The sequence below is a fragment of the Chionomys nivalis genome, chromosome 22 (assembly GCF_950005125.1).
Source record: "Chionomys nivalis chromosome 22, mChiNiv1.1, whole genome shotgun sequence".
Taxonomy (NCBI): domain Eukaryota; kingdom Metazoa; phylum Chordata; class Mammalia; order Rodentia; family Cricetidae; genus Chionomys; species Chionomys nivalis.
The window spans coordinates 3,826,224-3,851,028 of record NC_080107.1 but is presented as its reverse complement, the minus strand read 5'-3'; the positions used below and the strand labels follow the sequence as shown (position 1 = coordinate 3,851,028).

At 40.3% G+C, this 24,805-nt stretch overlaps 1 protein-coding gene across 4 annotated transcripts in view; it reads right to left on the bottom strand.

Annotated features, from left to right (window-relative positions):
* Nckap1 (NCK associated protein 1) overlaps positions 1–24,277 on the bottom strand; it is a 76,047-nt gene extending 51,770 nt beyond the window's left edge. For 2 of the 4 annotated variants that reach the window (XM_057754698.1, XM_057754699.1), the window contains exons 1-3: positions 24,090–24,277; positions 12,961–12,978; positions 11,906–12,016 (exon numbers count right to left, since the gene is read on the bottom strand). In XM_057754698.1, coding sequence (XP_057610681.1) covers positions 11,906–12,016; positions 12,961–12,978; positions 24,090–24,197 — 237 coding nt within the window. In that variant the 5' untranslated portion in view covers positions 24,198–24,277. The remainder of the gene's footprint in view (positions 1–11,905; positions 12,017–12,960; positions 12,979–24,089) is intronic. The other 2 variants (XM_057754700.1, XM_057754701.1) reach the window with 1 other exon arrangement.
* Positions 24,278–24,805: the final 528 nt, after the last annotated feature.

The window sequence follows — 24,805 nt, the reverse complement described above, 5'->3', positions numbered from 1 at the left end:
CTAAACCACTCATCTTAAATGCAAACACCATTTTCCAGGAACCATCCTTGACTGAACATCCTCCCTCAGCACAAAACCTTCCTCCTGAGGGCAGGCACTGCTTTCTAGCTTGTCACTGTAATCCCAGCAATAGAGACAGCCAGCGCTCAAGACTCATGGCTTTAGTTTGCAAAAACAGCTCTACATATCAGGAAGTATCCAATCCAAATGTCTTAAATGAAGGATCATAATGACAGACGACATATTTGGGAAGAAATGCTTTTTAGACAGTCCATTTCCAATATTACAAACAAAAAAGGGTAAGTGGCTTACTTAACAGCTCAAAGTCTAACACCTTCATTACCACGTGGAAACTAATTGATAGGCTTAACCAAGGCAATTGTATAAATTGACACATGACAATACTGGATAGTGGCTAACACCTACACACTGTGTATTAAATGGAAGGAGAATAATAAAGGAGGTTCCAGACCATTATTCCAAACAAGCAAACACTAACTACTGTATCATTAATCCCAACACTACTCACAGTACGCAGACTAAACCTAAACAAGGATTTGCTGAGTACGCACTGGGTGTCCAGCACTCATCTAGTATTTTAAAGCATCATATGATTCTACCTACTGGTCACAATTAAGTTCCCTATTTTAGTGAAAATAAACTTCATAAAACCACGAATGAAAGATGTCAAACAATATAATTCTCAGGCTTCAACTACAAGGGAAAAAACAGAAAGAAATATATTTTTGTTTTCAAAGTGAATGATAAACCTAAAAACAATTAATGCCAGGTTCAAAGTTGGAGATGATTTAAAACATGCACGTGCAATAATTAACTGGTGTTGTTATATAGCAGAACATTACAGAGGTTCTACTTGAAAATCATATATTCAACAACTGAAAAGTCTATTCATGTGATACATGAAAATACTTTAGCAAAACATTTGTATAATGCTTTCATTATGTTTTCTGGCCCGGTGCCATTGTCCTTAATATTAAAATAGGTAAGCAAAATCTGAAATAGAGCATACATGAGACATGGAAATTGCATTTTTACACTGAATATCTTGTTGATTAATCTCAGTTCAATTAAGATAGCATTTTTCAGACAGACAAATGTAAACTGAAATTTAGCATTTGCTACTTTTTGTTACTTTCTAAGAAAGGCATTAGTAAATTCCTGAAGGAGCAGCACTTAGCAGGGCTAACTCACTAATCTTTAACACAAGAACATGGCTAGAGGTGTTAAGTATAGTTATCACCTTCATTACTGAAGTTCTGTATATATACATATTTTTCTTGGTCTAGCTCATTGCTCTCAAAGGAAAAACGTTGGGTTGTACAGTGACACACATCTGTGATTCCAGCAATCAGAAGCTAAGGCAGGATTGAGAGTTCCAGCCCAGCCTCATCTAGTCTCAAAACCATGCCAAAAACAAAACACAAAACCAGAAAAGCAAGAAACCTAGTTTCAGGAAAACTGTTCAGTGTCTTGGTAAGAGTCTACACAATAATTTAAATAAGAAAGGGCTCATATGCCTTTCTGAACTGCCCTAGCTCCTTCTCCCTAACTGGTCTCTGGACCTGTGCTCCTCGGGCATCTCCACAGGGCTCAGCAGAGTGTGCACCTGAAGGCACAGCACACACACACCCCTTGAGAAGAAGCAGTTCTAATGGAGGTCATGCAATACGCTACACAGTGGGAAGGGCAGTGTGAGAGCTCTGTGTTCCTTAAAACTTTATGTCCGTCTAATGTTATTTCAAAATAAAGTTTTAAATTTCAGTAATCTCCTGGCATGGTTAAAATAAAATATAATCTCACAGACACCTGACGTTTTCTTTCTCAATAGCCCCTACGTGCAGTAGCCGGCCCTGGGGCATGTCACCAACCTCAGAGCTCTTGCCTCTGCTTAGTCACGTCTGGAAGTCCTTTGCTCACTCTCAGTGAAGGCCACACTGCTGAGGGCTACTGGTCTAACATAAGCTTCCTTCCTACTAGTCGCTAACTCAGTGGTTCTCAAATGGCCCTTTCACAGGGATCGCATGTCAGATATCCTGCGTATAAAATATTCACATTACAGTTCATAACAGTAGCAAAGTCACAGTTGTGAAGGAGCAACAAAAATAATTACTGTTGGGGGTCACCACAACATGAGGAACTGTGTTAAAGGGTCACAGTGCTAGGAGCGGTGGGGACCACGGCTCAAAACCCTGCCTTGCTTCCTATTTCTTTCTCACACTGTAGCGGCATTTCATTTGTATTTTAATAAATAAAACCTGCCTGAGGATCAGAAAAGTAAAACAGCCGCCCTGGTCAGCCTTACAGACCAGGCAACAATGGCACACACCTTTAATCCCAGTAGCCATACTAGCTAGTCATAGAAATCAGGCAGCAGTGGTGAAGGCCTTTAATCCCAGAACTACAGAGGATTATAAAGCAGGAGACAGCTCTCAGACTCAGTCTCATTCTAAGATCCCTGGAGGCAGGATGGCCATTTTGGACTGAGGTGGAGGTGAGATAATGGCAGTTTTGCTCTTCTGACCTTCAGGTTGAAGCCCAATGTCTGTGTCTGGGTTTGTATTAACCGTGCTTCACCCACTCATCTCAAGAAGAAAGTGCACATTCATCCACTTTGTCGTCTACCATGTCCATCTGAACGAAGCTCTACAGGAACGGGGGCGGGGCTGTTTTTTCAGAGCTCCAGCATCTACAGCCTGAGTGCAGAGTGCACTATAAATAGGTGATTCTCAAGCTTCCCAAAGGAAAAACATAAAGAAGGCCTTAACTTAAACTTTTCTGCTTACTAAATGAACTCATTTCCCAGGTGAGTGTATCTTAACATATACAGATATACAGTGACTGAATTGCTTTATTAAATCCCCAAAACTGGGCAAACTATTTGATCATGTCATTCCAGAACAGATAACTATAAAAGAAGTAACTAAAAAAATGGTATGTGCATACCAATAAATAAATCTTTTAAAGTTACCTGAAAATTCAAATTAAAACAAAGGTTTTGTTCCTTTTTTTTGTTAAAGATCATAGGATCCTACTAAAAGTTCTCCATATATAATTGATTTGGACAGACTGGCTGACCATCAAGCTCTGATAGTCTCCCTGTCTCTGAGGCAACCCCCCTCCCCCAGCACTGGGGTTACAGATACGCACTACCATGGCCAGCTTTTACACATGTGGTCCAAACTTGAGCCACTGAGCCATCTCCCCAGTTCCTGCCCCTTAGGCACTGTATTTTTAAGGTTTTTATTTCTCTCCCTTCAATAATCATGTTTCCAAGGAAAAGTAGTACCCTTTAATGCATAGTGTGTTTAAAATTACATATATTCCTGTAGAACTAAGAAAATTCAACTAGCTGAGCTATGAAGCAGAAAGCCCCGTGAATAAACTTCAGTGATTAGAGAATATCACTTCTTATTTCCCAAGATTATACATTTGTATAATTTTAGTATATTTATACTTATTAAGCCACCAACCCTATTTAGCTTAGTAGATCTCCATCATTCCAAAAATGTTCCCTGTGCTCACTGGCAATTAATCTAGGTTTGACTCTCAGCCCAGTGCAAATAATAATTGTTTCCTGTCTCAATAAACCTCCCCTTTTCTAAACACTTCCTGTAGCACAGACTCAAACAGTGTGCACAGCTTGGTTCGTTGACTCCCTCACTCAGTATAATGTCCTTAATGTTCAGCTGTAGCATAACTGTGTCTCAGTAGTGTTCTTTGAGCCTCCAGAAATTCGGTTAGGAACAGGGAGTGTTAATCATGCTTTGTTTATTCATTAGTCAGTTAGTTGATGGGCATCTGATCTGTTGCCAGTTTGGAATGAATAATCAGTGCTGCTACAACATATCTTATAAAGACAATTTTTATTTTGTTAGAGAAAATTTGGATTTTCTTCAGTTAGACCTGCTTTCTTTCCTAGTTTTCAGTTGAGACTCAGCCAAGTGAATGAAATTTGATTGCTAAATAAATCATTCCTTCTTTGTGAACAAACACTGCAATGAAGCATGAGACACTGTGGGAGAAGCTGAGGAAAAGTCTGGAGACAGACTACTAAATGAACTATGAAGTACAGTGAGGGATTCACTAGACATGTTTGATGCCGAAGATAAACACACAGTTGAGAAGCTAGTTCTACAACTATTTCTAGAGAGAAATTCAAAGATGGTGGGAAGCTATACTTCCCACATTTGTTTCAAGCCACTCACCAACTGGTAACAACAGGAAGGGTAAGGCCTTGTGCTGTGCACACAGGAAGAAAGGCCACAGCTGAGTGCTGTGGGGACAGGGAGCCTGATGGAGGAAGGCCATGAATTATCTGGGTACATACTAACAGGGCAGAATGGTAGTTTCCTTAATCGGAAGCCAAAAACAAAATTATAAAATTTATCTTTTAAGTTATCGTGGCTTCTTTTAAGACATCTATCATTCTTGGGAAGCCTGGAGATGTTAGATGACATTGGAGAGAGAGAGAATATACCTCCACCAAATCTCTGAGCTCAGAGGCTCCTTTGACTAGTCAACTCATCATCATATCCTAGTCCCTTTCTTGTCCATCTTAAGTTTAAATGGCCCATCATTGCAACTATCCCTGGTCCTTCTCTCCCTCTTACAACTGACTGATGAAGCCTACAGTAAGAGAAAGCAGATACACACACTGACTTGATCACAACCTAACTCCATCATCAAGAGGAGCTGAGCCAGGACACTACTTCAGTTTCTCCTATCAAGTCAGCCTCTCTCTGTCCTCAATGGTTAACACACTTTCTCAAATCTTAAAATCCCAACAATGCTCTCTTTGATTCTTAGCTTACTCCTAACTCTAACCTGAGTTCCAGATTAAAACGTACAATTTTTTTTAACTGTCTCATTTTATTAAGAAAACTTCCCCATTTTAAGTAAAAAGGTAGTTCAAAGTATGCCTAACATACAACGGATTTAGAACAGCCGTTCATGGCTGAAATCAAACGTTCTGAGTTGTTTGTTTAGGACAGTATAGAAATGGTGACACCAGTCACCTTTCACACATCCTTAAAGCAGAGCCACACCTGCTTCACCTCACAGTCACTTCAGTTTGGCGCTTGTAAAACGTACAATTTGTTGCAGTGACTCTACTCAGTTCTTTGTGGGCCTCTCAAGCCTAACACATCACCTGCTGTACACAACCTTCCACTGTGCCCATTTTTCTTTGGCTTCCTCTCCCCAGTAAATACAGATATTTGTTTAAAACCATCAGGTCTTCTTTCTTGTTGTTATTTAAAATAATATTATTGACTGTGTTATTTCTCACTAAACTGAAATTCTTTTAGTTTTTAGAATTAAAGTTCAATTTAATTAAAACCAATATTCTATCAAGCTCCCATCAGGAAATACATGCACTCATACTGAAGTACACCACCAAAGTTTATAATACTGTATATATCATGATGATTCCTTCTAAACCCAAGTTTACTTGTGATCTATGTCTCCTAAACATCAGAGTTATATCTCCCAGACATCAGAGATTCAAAAATAAGGGAATGGTTTGGTCCGTAAAGACAGATATGTGAGATGCCAGAGAGAAATATTGGTGTGGTTTACTCCCCCTGTTGAAGAATAAAAGGAATAGCAAATGGGGAGATTAGAAAACATAAAAATCAATGTTTGGCTTATGACAGACAGTACCTGTCTCAACAGGTACTTATACCTGAATGAGGTAAGTTCATGAGACTGTGCAGAGCTGAAGACAAGCCCCAAATAACCAGCCTGCAGTTTTATAGAAGCGAACAGAGACTATAAAGATTCTAGTTTAAACAAGCAAGTTCCATGATAATGGCTCAGGGCAGGGAACACAATAGAAAGGAAAAAAGAATACTTTTCAATACTAGAAACAAAGTCTGCTGCCCAACATGGAGCTACTCAAAGGATAGTAGACATTCAAACCACAGAAAGCAGCACGCTAGCTCATCAAAGCCACAGAAGCAATGGGGAGGGGTCAATTGGAAACCTACTGGCTTCGAGGTAAACCAGGGAATCAAGGAGGTAAGGTAACAATAGCTACTGTTCTTAAAATCACCTGCCAGAGTGCACTGAATGCTTTAAGGCATATTCAACTCCTTCAGATGGGAATTATTCTCATTTTAGACAGAAGAAAAATGGTGCCTCTAGATGCCAGATGTTTCCTGAATATCTTAGCTGGTCCATAACCTCAGTTCCGATTCCAAAGTTCACCCTAACCACTACACCACCCTCACAGCAGAAACCACAGCAAACCAAGAAAAGCCCCTTAAGGGCTGACCAAGAAGGAATTTAAATGTTTTATCATTTCCTTCAACCTCCTTCACACAGTTGGCATATCAAAGGCAGTCTTGCATCTACTCCAAAACCACTACCACACCAACAGACTTAGGTTTTTAAAGCTGGGGATCTTATTCTTTTACAAGGTTATTTTCAGGAACCCTACCTACAACATCATTAATGAGAGTTAATTTACTTTTTAAAAAGCACTGGGATTTTTTAGCTTAAAAAGATTTTGGGTCCTCATAGTTCTATTAATACAAGTCAATGTTGGTACTAAATAGGCTTGTTCTTCATCAAATATTTGATATTCTCTATTATCAAGCACCAGGGATTAAAAATAGTGTTTAAAAATGTGAGTTTAAAGAGAAAATAATTTTTCTGTTGCATAGTCTCTTGTAATATTGTGCTTCCCTAAGAAGTAATATCTATAACTTAAACTATTTTTCTTTGGTTGAAAATATGATTTTAAGCTGGCGGTGGTGACACATGTCTTTAATCCCAACTCTTAAGACACAGAGGCAGGTGGGATGTCTGAGTTTGAGGCCATCCCAGTCTATAAAGCAAGTTTCAGGATAGCCAGGGGTATACAGAGGAAACCCTATCTCGAAAAACCAAAAAAGAAAAGAAAATATGAAAATTTGGACAGTTTGAAATTAAATGAAATATACCAAAATGTACAGCCCAGCACAAATAAAGACAAAATAAATGGCTATTATAATTATAAAACCAGTTTGTTATGATGAAATTCCATTTTATCAGCTTACTTTGAAGTATATGAGGCATATGCTTTCAAAGTATTTTGAAAACTGTATGTTTTCTGGTCCAGAATCCTTGTGTCACCTTTGCTACCCTCTACACACCAACAATGTCCTTGTTCTTGGACCCTAATTAAATTCTATACATATTTGGCAGTGATTAATATTTTCCAATTACGCTGGGAAATAAAATAAAATATTATACACAAATGCATAATGAAAATTTTTGTAATAACAGAATTTTTTTCATTCTTTTGTTTGTTTGCATTTCGAAACATGGTTTCATGTTGCCCAGGCTGGCTTAGAATTTGTAACTGTGAATGTCCTTGACCTCCTGATCTTCCTGCATCTACCTTCTAAGAACTGGGATTACAGGGTAGTATTTTTCTTATTTAAAAAAAAAAAATAGAAGAAAAAAATTAAGTTAAAGTATTTGAAAAAATAGCAAGAACTTAAATATGTACATGTGGATACTTAAAAATTTTCCTATGAACAGTAATATTGCTTTATATGGGTTTCTCCTGTATTCCTCATATTGGATCAGACATCTAGAAGAAATACAGACATTACAGCTGAACTTTCAGGATAATGGAAATTAATAGTTCAATAAGTTGGACAGTCTGAAATTAAATGAAATCTACCAAAATACACAGCCTAGCACATACAAAGACAAAATAAGTGACTACTATAATTATAAGACCAGTAGGTTATACCAAAACTTCATTTCATCAATTTAATTAGAAGCACATGAGGCATTTAGTTCAGTATTATAGCTGGGGAATGAAGGCACCCCTCATTCTTTGGTACAGTTTTTTTCTCCCTAAATCCAGAACTGAATACACAGTAACTGTGCACAAAGAGCCCTGAATAAGAACAAGATGGAAATGGCGAGGATGCACTACCTAACACCCCACTGCCAACAGCAGCGCTCTCTCTGACAGACCCCTCAAGGCTGTGCTCATGGCTTCCACCAGAGCTAAAAGGCTTAGAGAGAAGAGGAAGGAGGCCAGTCACTAAAGAAGGAACCAAAACCAGAAACAGTCTCAGCTGCAATGTTGTAAGAGTAACCTTTTTCGTAAAGAATCTATTTTAGAAACTTCAAAAAACTTGTTTAATTTTCATGAAAACAATCTCTGTTCTTGAGATCCTTTCCTCAAATGAAGGACAGTGCTACCTGTAAAGCAGGAATTAAGCACAGTGCCAACTGTGGGCACACACGAGCATGTTCTGTGGCACAAGATGACAGGGAAGAGCAGACGGAAATCTGCCACTGCCCATGGATTCCAGACACTGCCATTCAAATCTTTAAACTTGCATTAACTAATAATTTTTGTTTGGAGACAGAGTTTCACTATATAGCTCTAGCTGGCCTGAAAATCATTTTGTAGAACAGGCTGGCCTCAAACTCAAGAGATCACCTCCCTCTGTCTCTTGAGTGCTGCAATAAGATGTGTAACCTTCATTAACCAACTTTATGGAACTAAAAAGTAATTACAAAGCTCAACTTCTTATTTCCTAATCTAAACTAGCTAGGAGTCTATCACCACTATTTAGCAGACCCAGACTAAAACTGATACAAGACCTCTCAAAGAGTCAACACAGGGGCCAGGCCTTTAATTCCAGCACTTTAATCACAGGCAGAGGCAGGCGGACCTCTGTGAGTTCAAGGCCAGCCTGGTCTACAAGAGCTAGTTCCAGAACAGGCCCCAAAGCTACAGAGAAACCCTGTTTTCAAAAACCAAAAAAAAAAAAAAAAAAAAGGAAAGAGTCAATACATAATACACTGTGAACAAACAAAAGACAAGTAGCACAGAATATCTTCAGAATATCTTATACGGAATAACTGTCAAAGCATATGACACACAGGCTCTGCAGAGTAAACCGTACATATAGTCCTAGCAGTTAACATCGTGTTATCAATTTTATAGGTTCAACACAGAAAAAAATGCATATCACAGCAGTTTACTCATAAAATATGAGCATTAAAAGTGAACTAAGTATATATATGCTTACACACAAAAAAGTTCATAATATTCTATTATTCATGGTCAAGAAAAGTAAAAACAATACAAACATCTATCAGTTTATGAATCCATAAAATATTTTACATTCACAGCAGGATAATTTTCACAATAATAAGAGGTGAAGTGTGAAATCTGCTAGCATCTGGATAAACCTGGAAAACACTGTACTAAATGGCAGAAGCCAGTCAGAAAATACTCCATGTCATGATTATCTTTACCTAAGAGTTCAAGAATAGGCACACACACAGAATAAATACATCAGTGCTTGCCTAGAACCGGGAGGCTGGCAGGGAATCAGGGATCCCGAATGCTCAGGAAGCAGAGTCTCTTCTGGGTGAGTAACTGCTCTAAAAGTGACAGGATTGTTGAACACATTAAAAACCCATGAAGAGTTTATTTCATGTGGGCCAACAATAGGGTACCTGTGACTCAGAATGACTCTGTGAAGACACTAAAAACCTTAATCCTCACACTTCAGAGATAAATTGTACAGCATGTGAAATATACCTCAATAGTGTTTATCAAATTTTATGCTTTTGATACTGAAAAAGGAAGAAATACTATTGAAGGACAAAGATCAGCAGAGTATTATTATTACAAGTATCTGCCAAGCATCTTGAGAACAGTAAAAACTATTAAATGGCTATTAAGAAAATGTTTATTATTATTAAACAGTTATTATGTACCTAATCAGCTCCTAATAAAATCTCATATTCAGTAAATGTGCCATATGAAAATTACCATGCTAAATTAAGACATTTTCACGTCAGATACTTTATAGAAACAAGTAGGCATATACAGAATTAAGTGACAGATTTCCACTAAAACTCTATTATTTCGGATGAGTTCATAATCTCCCAAAAGAGAGCAAATTACTGTTCACACCTAACACGTGGCCTTTCCATAGAGACTGTGAGAAAGTCTCAACGCAGTCCTGGGGGCCTGGAACTCCATATGTAGACCAATCTGGTCGTCACCACGAGCTGCCTGCCTCTGCCCAAAACAGTGCACTACCACACCTGGTAGATTATGCAACTATTTTACTTTGCAATGCAAACAAGTACATGTTTTCTATTTACTTTTATTTTTGCTTGTATGGAAATTATTCAGTAAAATACCATTATGCTGGCTTCTTTTTTTAATTAATCATATTAAATAACTGCCTTTTTAAAAGTATGTGCTTTGAATATAATTTTTCTTATCAGGATCTCTTTGTGATTTCTTTTTTTTTTTAAATATTTATTAGTTTATTCATTATGGATACAATATTCTGTCTGTGTGTATGTCTGCAGGCCAGAAGAGGACACCAGAACTCATTACAGATGGTTGTGAGCCACCATGTGGTTGCCGGGAATTGAACTCAGGACCTTTGGAAGAGCAGGCAATGCTCTTAACCACTGAGCCATCTCTCCAGCCCCCTCTTTGTGATTTCTTTACACAATCAATCAGTGGGTACACACCTTTAATTTTAGCACTTGGGAGGCAGAGGCAGGTGGATCTCTGTGAGTTCGAGGCTAGTCTGGTCTACAAGAGCTAGTTCCAGGACAGGATACAAAAGCTACAAAGAGCCAGGCGGTGGTGGCGCACGCCTTTAATCCCAGCACTCGGGAGGCAGAGGCATGCGGATCTCTGTGAGTTCGAGGCCAGCCTGGTCTACAAGAGCTAGTTCCAGGACAGGCTCCAAAACCACAGAGAAACCCTGTCTCGAAAAACCAAAAAAAAAAAAAAAAAAGCTACAAAGAAACTGTCTCGAAAAATAAATAAATAAAACCCTAATACATAAACTCATACAATCTTTTAGAAAATTAAGATTTTTACCAACCCAAACTTCTATAAAAACAGACTTTTAAAAAAAGTATTTAAAAAGCACAAGCAATCTAAACCAAGACTCTTTTTTTTTTAGAGTACCTGACTTATTTTTACTAATTCTGACTAACATTTCTCTCTACATTAAAATGTTTTAAGCATTAGAAACAAGAGAAATATAAATCTACGATACATATCATTTGAGGATAAAATGTGACAATCTACCTTTTAAATAGATTCTCAAGACCGGGGCACTCATAAGGAGAATTTGCTAGACTAAATTTTTATAAAGCAAAAAGAAAGCAAGGATTGCAGTATGGGAACATCAAGGAAAAATAAAAGCAAAATGATGACTTGTGAAAAGATTCCAAGTCAATAAAACTTTTATAAGTATGTTACAGAAAAACAAAATTCTGAAATTGGTTATTTCTATGATTACTCTAAAAAACTGCCCCGAATAAGCACAGTAGAAAGATTAAATATGTCCAAACTTTATGCAAGAAAACTTTCACACAGGAACTAATATGAGAATAAAGACCTTATACCATAACCTCACTAACTTCCAGAAATGCTTTTGGAAGCCAAGAAAATGCCAGGGAAGCAAATACAACTTAAAAGCAAAATCAGCTGTTTATGAAAGCAGTAAGAGCTCTGTGAAAAGCCACTGCCAACCTCCAAAGAAAATTAAGTTAATGATATAAGAATAACAAGATGCCCCAAGTAACCACACACACATCTGGAGCACTGTTTATCGTCTATGCATTAACTATTCTTATTGTAACTTCAAAAAAAAAAAAAAAATGGTGTAAGAAATTACAATTTCACTTTTCCGCATAACATGTAGCTAGAAGTTTTTCGAATTTCAGAGATATGAATAATGTCTTTAAAAGCATTTAAGCAAGGTCTAAAATCTGTGCATCAAATGCTGCACACAGCATTAGGTTAATGGGAGAAACAACACCCCACTGAACATTGCTCTTCTCACACACGGGTGGCGCCAAGGAGAAAATCGGGACAACTTACATTGTTGTTGCGCGTCTCTACAGCAGGAAATTTTCTGACTATGAATTTCACAGCAGACTCCAGGTTTTTATCAATAAGGTAGGATGGTTTAGCCTTGGGATCTCCACATGCCTAAAAAGACAACAGCAATGAAAAAAGTGAAATGTATCTTCCTAAAATCAAGAAGAATAGCACATCTGAAATCAGAAGTTAGAAAGATTTACTGTTTTGGTGAGCAGGTGATAAAATGAACAGGCAAAGTGCAGGGATTGTCACAGCTGAGATATGCGATGGGAGACAGTACAGAGATGCTCTTCTACTGAAAAAAACGCATGGGAAGTTTTAAAGCAGTTAGCGCAGAACAGCAGTGAAGGAAAAAGCTCAAACCTAAAAAAAGGAAAAGAAATGAAAAACCTTTTTGGTTTGAGGTAGGATTGTTTTCATCTGGCGCTAATAAGGTATTACAAAATTAAATATTAAGTAAAATGTTTCTGAGTGTTATAAAATGAAGGCTTATGTTTGAAAATGTCTTTTCCAAATGGTTTCCTCATTCACTGTCAACATTTTAATACACAAGAGCCCTAGTTCAAAAGAACTGGAAGCTGCTCACACTGAAGCTGGCCTATACTCCTAATGTGTACTGCCTGCTCCTCTGGACGTCTGCGTCACAACACTGTGTCCCCTCACACCAGCAGCCCCTGCCCCTGTCCTCTCTCACAAACACGGAATGCTGGGACTGTCCCCATCCGGTCACATCTCAGTGCAGCCTCCTCTGCACAAGTGCGACTGGGAAGGCTAACAGCAGAACCAACAGAACAGTACGTGACAGCTAACTGCTTGGATGAGATGCTTTTTCTTAGGGAAAAATATTAAAAATCGTATCATTCTTGCTTTTTATTCCATTTTTAAAGCATATGCTTTCCCAGTGATGTCTGCCATGTGTGAGGGGTACAGTACTGTAACCTGACCTGGTTTACTATGTCTATGTTGTGGATTACAGAAAGAGAAGTTATGAAACATGAGACTGATCTGAAAGCGGGCAAGCGGGCAGAGGGAAGGTGAAAAGCTTTGCAAACCTTCCAAACTTGTCCTTGCTGGGGAAGCATTGTAATAAAAAGAGAGAAAATTACGTGTAAACAATGATTGTCAAACTATGACATACTTTTCAGTAGAAAACTTATGCACTGCGGACTACGAATAACAATACAAAATGAGAATGTATGCGCTACAACTGATGAGGTACTTAGGTAGCAAGTTCTATCACACAATAGTTATACAGTTTACACTAGTCATATCGATTAAATACTACTGTGTAAGTGTACAACCATGTCAGTATCTTGGTGGTCTTTCTAAACCAACTTAAATAATACTAGAAAGAAGGAAAAATAAAGACTACATGCAGCTATAAAAATAGGAGCAAAAGCCATTAGTGAAATTTTACATACCTTAAAAAGAAACGGTAGCCAAGAATAAAAATGAATTGTTACAAGATGAACTTTGTACTTCAGCTCAAATTGAAACTATTTTTAAAATATCGCCTAGCTTTCAAGTCAAAGTATAAAATAAAGAGAGCCAATAAAAACATCCCTATTTTTATAAATGGAAATAGGAATGCAGTACCAATTCTCAGCATAATTAGATCAAACAATTTTTTTAACTTAGAACTTAACCTTTAATGCGAATGACAAGGCTACTATGCAAATCAATTTCTACATAATATTAGCATAAACTTATTTTTCCTCAGACTATAATTTCTTTGAAATAGTTTTTGATAGACTGGTCTTCTAATTTGTCCTCTTTCTTCAAGATGCTATATATAACATGAATTCGACCACATAACCAAGACTCATACAACTAAGAAACTGCCCTTTAGAAATAGCTACAGATTAGCATTTCCTTATATAAAGCATGCCTAAGAGTACAGAGTCCTAAAGTGACTTTTCATGATATGTATCTTTTATATTCTAGTTATTTAAAAGTCTACATATTACTTTAACAGTATTAGCAGCTATCAATAAAAACAATACCCATTTCTGAAGATTGTAAAAGATACCTGTATATAAGCAGCTCTTCTTAAATTGAAAACAAAATAAAAAAGGAATTTTAGAAGTTCAGTGGACAGCTAAAATCATACATAATAACTTCTTTTAGAAGTGGATGGCTTCTTTGGGTGTGCTTGGTGGGCATGTGTTAAGTGCACCCCTGAGAGGTGACCCCGACTCTGTTAAGCAGTTAGGCTGCGATCCCTACCACTCGCTAGCTCTGGGGCCTCACATTTGTAACACTTCCCAGTCTCAGTTCCGTCTTCTGTAAGCGGGCGAAAGTAAGTACTTACCTCACAGTGTCATGAGGGTTTCAAGAGCTTAGTAACCCATGTAAAGCTTTAACAAAGTGACTGGCACAGAAGTGCTCGAAAATGTACACCGTTGTCAGGATTGGTTATAATAAGGAGCATGACAGTCACCCAAGCCGGTCTCCTGCGGAGACTGGTCATCAGTACAGTCTCTATGTCACGGTATCAAGAACCAGCACATTAGTGTAACTTCCTTAACTTGAGGCCCTCTCTCAGCCGCACCATTCCTCACTTACCCTAGGGTCGAACATACTGTATTTGTTTTGCTTACGGGAAGAATATAGCTTTATGTTTTACTTGGGGTTTCTGGTGCTGAGGTCTGAACTCATGAACGCAAATATGCTAAGAATTTATTCTACCACAATATCTAAGAACATGAGTTTTAAAATAGGATGCCCATGTTCAAGTCCTGGCTAGGTGACTTAACAGCTGTAAAATCAAGGGTTAATGATTTTATCCTTCATCTCTTGGTATCTTCTACTAAACTGGAGACAATAATTACAACCTGTCCTAAAAAGCTCCACACTCACTACAGAGGTTGGCATGTTTGTGGGTAGGAAGAACTTACAGATGTACTCACACAATGAACGCTTAAGAAAAGAAAAAGAAAACCTGATACAAATAGAAGGACCTCACGGAAGTTCCAGTCTACTTTTTCTAAAACCAACTTACTTAACATTTTTACTTAATGAAAAGATATTTATATAGGAAATACTCGGGAAAAAAGAGAAAAGTACAAAAAACCCTAAACTGTGATCTGATTAAATTACCCAGGTAAGATACACCAGTAAGGAGCTATCACTGAAGCCCAGTCACGGCTTTCACATAACACTACCACAGCAGAAAAACTCCAACTGACCAGAAATCCGTCTCGAAAGATTAATTTTCCCACTACTGTTTTTGAAAGTATCTCATGTTATCAAAATTATAATTAATTCTTCACTTTTGATTAGTCATCCTAGAAAGTAGAATTTTTTATAAAATTACTAACATCACTACACTTAGCTACTAAAGCCATCTGTACTAACACACCCAGAAAGGCTCATAACCAAGACTGAATCTAAACATGTTAACCACACGAGCTGAGAAATGGCTCATCAGGTCACAACTCTGCTGTGAGATTCTAGCAACCAAGTAAAAGCCCCGTGCAGCAGAATGCCTGTAACCCCAGCACTGGGGAAGGGTAGAGACAGGCAGATCCTTGAGGCTTGATAGCTAGCCAGATTAGCCTGAATGCCCCCTTGGTGGGCTGGCTATGTAACTCATGCTGAGCACACCCCCACCTCCTCCCCCAGTAGGGATGCTCAATACAAAAAGAAAGAAAGAAGGAAAAAGGGGAGGGAGGGAAGAAAGGAGGGAGGGAGGGAGGGAAAGGGGGGAGAGAGCCTGTCTTCTGGCCCAGTGGGCCACAGCCCAATGATTTAATTAAGAATATTATTACTACCTATCTTTTTTTTTTTTTTTTTTTTTGGATTTTTTGAGACAGGGTTTCTCTGTAGTTTTTGGTTCCTGTCCCTGGAACTAGCTCTTCTAGACCAGGCTGGCCTCGAACTCACAGAGATCCGCCTGCCTCTGCCTCCCGAGTGCTGGGATTAAAGGCGTGCGCCACCACCGCCCAGCTATTACTACCTATCTTATAGGTGGACATAAGATTAAAATATACACAGGGTAGGAAAAATGCTCATCTCGATGCATAGAACATAAGTATTTTAATATTGTTCTAAATCACATCTCACTTTTAAAGTAAAACTTTCAATTTTACATTCATATTGCTATTCAACATCTGTAAGTTAATTTTCTCATAAAACCAAAATCTAATGTTATCACCAGGAATAGATTTCCAGAACACATATAAGTCACAAAACAAATGCCTTTGAGGGCTGGAGAGCTGGCTCAGTGGTTAAGAGCATTGCCTGCTCTTCCAGAGGTCCTGAGTTCAATTCCCAGCAACCACATGGTGGCTCCAAACCATCTGTAAAGAGATCTGGCGCCCTCCTCTGGCGTGTGGGTATAAATGGAGGCAGAAAGTTGTATACATAATAAATAAATAAATCTTTAAAAAAAAAACAAAAAAAAAACAAAAAAAAAATGCCTTTGACTAGAAACACCAAGACAAGCTCTGAGTTTTTCTGCTAGCCTACCACTGAAATCCTTTTAGTCCTATCCTCAAGCGTTTACAGCTAAGACTACACAGCTCAACCTTACATGCTTAAAGCTACTTTTCTCCAACAACCTGCCAAGATGCAAAAAGTCAAATATAATGCCCTCGCAAAACCCCACTATCTATTCATAAAAGATTATTAACAAAACAGTCAAAAGTAAGAAAGCACAAGCACCATTTCCTGGACAGTTCTTGTATTCAAAGGTACTGTGCTTTAGACATACCTGAACAGAGGAGATTCAGGGAAACAAAGTGACCTAATCAAGGGTTTAGTCACTACAAACCTCTAACTTAAATTTTCAACACCAAAACGTGTATCTCTAGATGGATGTCCAAGTGATACATAAAAATATACTACATTCTTATCATAACTCAGCTGCTCAAAACTGATTTGATAAGTCTTTTTTTTTTAACTATAGCACAATCTTGATTTGCAGAATTAGTGGTTACTATTCCAATCTTTTTTCTCCTGCACCTCCTATATTTTGGTCAGCATATCTACTTTAGATTAGTACTTTCCCTGAGTTTGAGTAGGGAAAAAAAGAAATACTTTACTAGTAGTTTAGACTAAGAGGCTGAGAGAAAAGTGTGTCAAAATTATTAAAAATGCTTTCAAATTCATGTAATTTTATTAATAATCCTAACTCGTAATTAAAGTTAGTATTTGCAGATCTAAAGATAAAGAAATTGTAACTTCTGTTCTCCAGGCATAAATCTTGGGAAAATCATGATCTAAGAGTTTCAAACCATTACATCCTTCAGAATCATTTACTAAAATGCTAATTCCCAGCAGTCACGAGCACTTGCTGCTCCTGCAAAGGACCCTGGGCTCAGTCCCAGCATGCCTGCAGTGATTCACAATCATCCACAACTCCAATTCCAGGGGATTCCAAGCCCTCTTCTGACTTCCTCAGGCACATGGTACATGTATATACTTGTGAGCAAACATTTGTACATATCAAAACAATTCTAAATAAAATTATTCTAATGACTCACATTAAAGTTTCTAACAGCTATTCAATTCACAAGATAACTATGTCACCCCATTTCTTACATGTCTGAGTTCCAACACACAGACTATGTCAGTTTATGAAACAAAGACTTTTTTAAAGTTTTGTACACTGAGATACTTGTGCTCAACATTAAGTAGATCTTTAAAGAAACACTGCAGAACACATGTCTGCAGTTATTCAGTATGAACACTAATTAGATGTCAACTTTACTGTCAAGTAGTGAAAAGGTACTTAAGAAGTGATTCTAGCAGTGCAACAGAGCTGGGCTTAATGGGAAGGATCGTGAATTATGAAGTGTCTGCTCTGTCCAAGACCCAGAAACAGAAGGACAGCAGCCAACATGTATTCTGTTTATTCCTTTTTTAAAGCTTAAGGGGGGAGGGGAGGAAGAGAGAAAGTTGATTGCAGGTGTCTGTAGAAGCCAAAGGAGAATGTTGGATGCCCTGAAGTTGTAGTCACAGTATCTGTGAGCCAGATATGGGAGCTAGGAACCAAACTCAGGTTCTCTGAAGAACAGTAAGAACCCTTCATCAGTGAGGCGTCTCTCCAAGCCCACGCATCCCTTTTTACCAGGCACTGTACTAATACTTGACATAAATAAGCCAACTTAACTCTCAAAATCTGAGGTTAATAGCAGCACTGCACCATGAGGGAGAACTGGACTGTCTACTTCAGATCCTGAGACTGGAAATCAGTAGTGCTGAGGACTGGAGACACAGTGCAGTAGTGCTGAGGACTGGAGACACAGTGCAGTAGTAGAGTCTACCCAGGCTTCACAAGGCAGAAGATGCAGGGCAGCACCCAGCAGGCCTCGAGGGCAGGCATGTACAGTGAAGACACTTGTGTTTAAAGAGAACCCTGCACCACCGTCCAGAACTGTAGTTAGAAGCTAGCTGACCAACCAAATTCTGAATGCTAGCTGTGGGGAGAGCGGGGCAGTAGCTGACTGCACGGCTGCTTTCTCCTAGCTTCTCAGGGCCACCACTACTTCCTGACTCGAACATTCCCAACTTTTCCCAAGACAATTCTAATGTATGATGAAAAAAGGACAATTCAACTGTAGGTTAAGAATCACTGATCTCACTTAATAAATTATAACCAAGAATGATAAATAATTTGTTCAAGGTTAAAACAAATGTCATAAAGCTTGACCTAGAATGTGACTCTCAACTCACAATGTCTCAACTTGGAAGAAGAAAATCTAAGGGGAGTATAGTCTGCTTGCCTTTTTTTTAAAAGTAAGTTTGCTAGATGGCTCAGCTGCTAAAGACTCTTGCTCCCATGCCTGATGACCAGAGTTAATCCCCAACACACAGATGAAGAAGAAAAGAACAACCTCCCAAAGTTGTCCTCTGACTTCAACACTGGGGCATACACACACACACACACACACACACACACACACTCACATTAAAAAAATTTAAATACGGGGCTGGAGAGATGGCTCAGAGGTTAAGAGCACTGACTGCTCTTCCAAAGGTCCTGAGTTCAATTCCCAGCAACCACATGGTGGCTCACAACCATCTGTAATGGGGTCTGGTGCCCTCTTCTGGCCTGCAGGGATACACACAGACAGAATATTGTATACATAATAAATAAATATTAAAAAAAATTTAAATACTAGCTAGCACGAGTATTTTATAACCTACTTTGTATCTTTATCTAGTCTACTGAACAGAAGTTGTGGAATTTAATCTCTATTAATTCCTGCCTGTGCACTGTGGACAAGCCTGGTGCTGCCGAAGGCCAGAAAAGGGTTCAGATCCCTGGAACTGACAATAAGGACAGTGGGGAGCTGCATGTGGGTGCTGGGAATCAAACCCAGATCCTCTGGAAAAGCAACCAGTGCTCTTAGTGCTGAGCCATCTCTCCAGCTCAGAAAATTTCATTATTTACTTATTTATTTTGTGTACATGGGTGGGGGGTGCAGAGAGAGATGTGGAAGGAGGCACGCTCACGTATGCCCACGCATGCTCACGTATGCGATGGGTTAGTGCCGTCCTTGCGCCCTGTGGCTCTGAAGTCATTCTCCAGTCACTGTGCCTGGCGGAAGGGCTTTCACCCACTGAGTCATCTCAATGCTCCTGAAATCTCCACAGCAGGTTCTTCAGAGACCTAGTTGTGGACCCAATTCAACTTTTTAAACATCTAAAAGGAATATACATTTAATAGTAAGATGCCAATACCCTTATAGAAATGACAAGTAGAGAAATATTTTTTCTTTTTACTACAGATTACTTGTGATGAAATTTATATGAAAGGGTCGTTTTCATGTTAGCAGTGTATCAGTGAGTATCAATAGAGATTTCCGTTTGGCTTTATAATGTATTAAAAGGAGAGAAAATTTTAAGCTAGCAATTTTAAATTTTAACTCAAATGTATTTGGTAAAATATATTTTGTATCAACTTTGCATGCTAAATTTATTTTCTGCTGCAGCCAGCGCAGCCTGGATAGCCGAGACTGGAGGATGGGGGGGGGGTTGAGATACAGAGGCTTCTTTTCAGGTGGAAGAACAGCAACCTTTATTTTGCCCAGCAACCTTTTATACTTCTACTTCTTCTGTGGAGACCCACCGGCCAGAAAGAACACAAACATCCTTGTCAATTACAGACCACAAGGAAGTTCCCGTCAGTCAGGGGGAGTGAGGGCAGCTGGATCACAACAATTTTCCTTTGTGATTTTCTTTACATAGGTTGACAGTAGTTGCGTGCACATGTACATACATATGTCTGTATATATGTATATACATACACACATATATGTGTGTTGTGTGTGTGTGTGTGTTGGGGGGTCTCTCACTGGGATCTGGGGTTGGCTGATTAGGCTGATTAGATTAGGCTGGCTGGTTAGCGAGCAAGCTTTAAGAACCCACCTGTCTCTGTGTCCCTAGAGCTGGGATTACAAATCTGGAACTTTAGGTTGGTGCTGGGAACTGAACTCAGACTCTTTCGCCTGTGTAGCAAACCCTTTCCAGCTGAGCTGGCTCCTCTGCACCCTTTATGTTACGATTTGGTCCCTGATGCATTTTAACGTGTGTGTACAAGATGAAAGAACACATCAGTAAAACTAAAAGAAATAAATAGGACATTTTGCTAAATTGGAGGAAGTATATATAAAATAGAAAATCAGAATGAAGAGTAACAATGAAATAAAATTTTTCTTCCCTAATTTTCACTTTAGACTTTTATTTTCAAAGACAATGAGTGAAGCTGGGAGTGTGGCGTGGTGTCAGAACACTTCAGCAACCCCAGCCTCTGGATTTTGGTTTCCAGCACAATCTTGGGTATGAAATCACAAGGTCAAATAGTAACTTTATACACTGAGAACTATGTAACCTACAATAAAAGAAACACAGTTAGAAATCATGATTAGCCTAAGTTTGTTTCATTAACAGTACTCAAGCTAAATTTGTTTAATTAAGAGTTTAATTAATGGTAATCACATGCCTAAGATTTCTTGCTCATTGTTTTCCATATTGTATTTGTCATTTGTTTGTGAATATAGTAAGTTCTTAAGATTGTATTAAGAATTTAACAATAGCCGGGCAGTGGTGGCGCACGCCTTTAATCCCAGCACTTGGGAGGCAGAGGCAGGCGGATCTCTGTGAGTTCGAGACCAGCCTGGTCTACAAGAGCTAGTTCCAGGACAGGCTCCAAAACCACAGAGAAACCCTGTCTCGAAAAACAAAAAAAAAACAAAAAAAAAAAAAGAATTTAACAATATTGTGTGCTTTGGTAAAATGTATACTTAATTAGACAATGATGAAAGCATTCCTTGTTTAAGCATAGTACTTCAGTATTTTAATAACATCAAACTTCACAAAACCTTAAATTGTTAATGTGTAAATAGATTTATATATATGACAATTTCAAATAATCTCTCAAAAGGTCTTAAAAGGATCTTGAAAAATGATTGCTCATAAGCTAATCTTTTAGGTGGTCTCAATGTTGAGAGGTTTTCCCCATGCATTTACTCTCCATCCACTGAATGTTTCTCTAGCACTAGAGAAACAGGAGCATCAAATCCAGTGTCAAGACGCTCCTACCTTGATTAGAGAGAGAGGTGTGGTTAGCCAAATGCAGTGTATAAATAGGATTGTGGAAGACTTGAGACTAACGATTTTAGACTGGGAAAAATACGATGATGGACAGGAGCGCCTGTGCCAGGTACTGAAGTGTGAGCAGGAACTGACAACTATTTTACTTCCAGCTCTAGGGGTTCTAAGACCTACTTCTGGCCTCTCGGCACACAAGTGGAACAGAAATACATGCAGGCAAAACACTCATACACATAAAACTTAAAAATATAAAAACTGTAAAAATAAAAATATGTGATTTATATTGCCATAAGAATACAGACAACATGAACCTTATAAACACAAGATGAACAGATCTTACTTCTTTGGCAAGTTATTTGAACAAATGTTTTGTTTGATCTTTAGCCAGCTGGGTTTAGACAGGCAGCTGACATAGGCAGGCAATTCCATAGGCTAAAAGATTCTAATTCTATCCAAAGGGCCAGCAATGGTCCAGGGGTAAAGGCACTGAGTCTGATCACAGAAACAAGTTATCCACTAACCTCCACACACACCTGCTTGCTTGCTCTCTCCCTCTCACAAAATAAACACATGCATTTAACACACACAGAGCCAATTTCGGTGAACACTTATCAAAGCCTTGTGTGCTAGATAATGCCCTAAGTATTAGTCTTCAAAATGAATTACTCTTCTCATAAGAAATTCATGAGCCAAGTAGGCAAAATATTTCAAGAAACTAAATATATGTAAGTGATGAACTATAGCATTTCAAGAACTCGAGATGCTCGACAATTAGATATAATGATGGCATCCACTTATTTCCCATTTCAGTCGTCAACACAAGAGCCTGCGGTTTCCCAAAACAGGAAGCGAAAAACACTTTGAAAGGGGGCAGCAAACTGTAATTATAAGTTTAAACGCTTAAAACTTCATTTACTATTTTCCATGAAAATGAAATACTACAGTCTGTTTGTTTTTATTCTATAAAAATGTTTAGTGACTGGACTGCATTAAAGAAAGCATTTCACTCAAGCACCCAAATCACTTTTGATGTTACTCTCACTTCCTCTTCTGGAAACCATCCTAACCATTTCCTCTAACCACAACACCACAGCACTACTTACTTTTAGCAACATTTGACTTGCTGGGCTTCTTTTTTTTTTCTTTTGGTTTTTCGAGACAGGGTTTCTCTGTGGCTTTGGAGCCTGTCCTAGAACTAGCTCTGTAGACCAGGCTGGTCTCGAATTCACAGAGATCCTCTGGCTCCCGAGTGCTGAGATTAAAGGTGTGTGCCCCCACTACCCGACAACTTGGTTTAAAAAAAAAAAAAAGTTCATATAGAACTTGACTTTCAAATTTCTTAAGCAGTGAAATCCAAAAGTTGCCACCAATACAACTTATACTACCTAAAATTAAATTTTCCTAACCCCGAAACGTTACAATCAAAGAGTGAATGCAGAGGGCTCTGCCATGTCACAAACAGAATGGGGACATCCCAGGTCAAGACTGGGCTGTGTTTAGAGACAACCATTCATTGAAACCAAGGGAGTAGCCAGAACAACACAGTCATCCTTCCTTTCCCGACGCTTAGTATCACTAACTGAAAACAGTGTGCTTCAGAAGGACAGTGTCTAAGTCAAACTGGAGGAGTAAGACAAGTTTATTCTCGAATGCTTTGACTTTAGTTTTTAAAAGAATCTTCAATACTCACACACAACCTGTACTCTATTGCTACGGTCAAAACTATATTTGTTACGGTTTTAAAAACGAGATTACGAAAAATATGGCTAACACATAGAAACCCACAAGGATGTAGGGGGGGTATAAACTGTACCACAAACTTCCCTACTAAATTTAGAGGCTTATGGCAGCTGTCTCAAAATAAATGGACTTGGGATTGTTTGCCTGTTAAGGTAAATTAATGGCATTTTCCCCCTATCTTTATCTCTACTTTTCTTAACTTATTTAGAGCCTTGCACTCCCTAATCTGAAGACACAGACTGCAATAGTTGCACTAGCTACTCAAATCATCGGGACAGCAACTGGAACAGATTCGGTTTTTATTGTACACAGCCATTGTACTGTAAGGCATGGTGCTTTGGTGCTCATCAGATAGGGTTGGGAAAACTAAGACGAGGAGGAGCAGAGAGGAAAGGTTGTTATTCCTGTTCTAGTGACTCACAGCCCTCAACTATTTCAGACGAAAACCGGTTCCACCCTCACTTCCCCCTCCTGTCCATCTCCAAAATGAAATTCTCCTGAACGTCAACATGCTGTCGGGGGGAAGGGGGTGCTTTATCCAGCGACCCAAAAAATCAAGGGTCCAAGTGGGGAGCGGAGGGAGGGTCGGGCGTCACATTCCCCCACTCCCACGCCGAGAAACCCGGGCCCGTGCGCCGTAGCCCGGGAAGGCCGCGCGCTCGCCCTTCCCGCAGACCCAGGCGCCGGCGGCGGCCATGCGCGGCCCGGCCGGTTCCCGTCGCCCGCCCGGGAAATGGCTCCCGCCCGGCCGGCCCCGCGACTCACTCGAGGCCGCGGCGCCTCCCGGAGGCCCCGGGCGAGCAGGCCGAGCTCGCCCCCCACCCCCGCGGCCTTGCCCCCGCCGCCGCACCCCCGCCCGGCCTCGCCGGCCCGTGCGCACCTTCTTGATGTTGTAGAGGCGCGTGAGCATGCCGACGCCCCGGTCGTTGAGGATGGTGAGCTTCTCCGCCAGCTTCTGCTGACTGGGCTGCAGCACGGAGCGCGACATGGTGCGGCCGCCGCCGCCGCCGCCGCCGGGCGCGCAACTCCCCGGCTCGCCGCCTCCCTCAGGCCCGCCCGCCCGCCCGCGACCTCCGCCTCAGCGCGGCGCGCCCATGCCGCGCGCCCACCCGCGCCGTGACACAGCAGCCGCGGCGCTCGCTTCCGCCCGCCCGCCCGCCGCCCTTCCGCCTCCACCCGCGGCGCTCTCCACCCCGGTACCCCCTCCCCACCCGGCCGGGCCGCCTTTCCCGGCTCCTCCGCTAGGTGTGGCGACGGCGGCCGTGACGGCGGCGGCGGCGGCGGCGGCTGAGAACCAGGCGGCTTCCCGTAGCCCGGACCGGCGCTCGGTCACCTGATCGGCCGCGCCGGCGCCCCCGCCAGGTCGGCGGCGGAACTGCGCCCTGTGCGCCCCGCCCGGCTTCGGGATCCGCGTGCCTCGACTTCCCCCAAAGTGGCCTCGGCTCGGCAGCCCCCGGGCTGCGGGCGGGCACCGGGTGCTCCGGGAGACTCGCGTCTCGGGAGGGGCCCGGCGGCTCGGAGCCTGCGGTCCCCCCACGCCCGGACGGACGCTCCCGGGAGAACGCGGCTGATGTGGGCTCCGCTCGAGCCGCATCG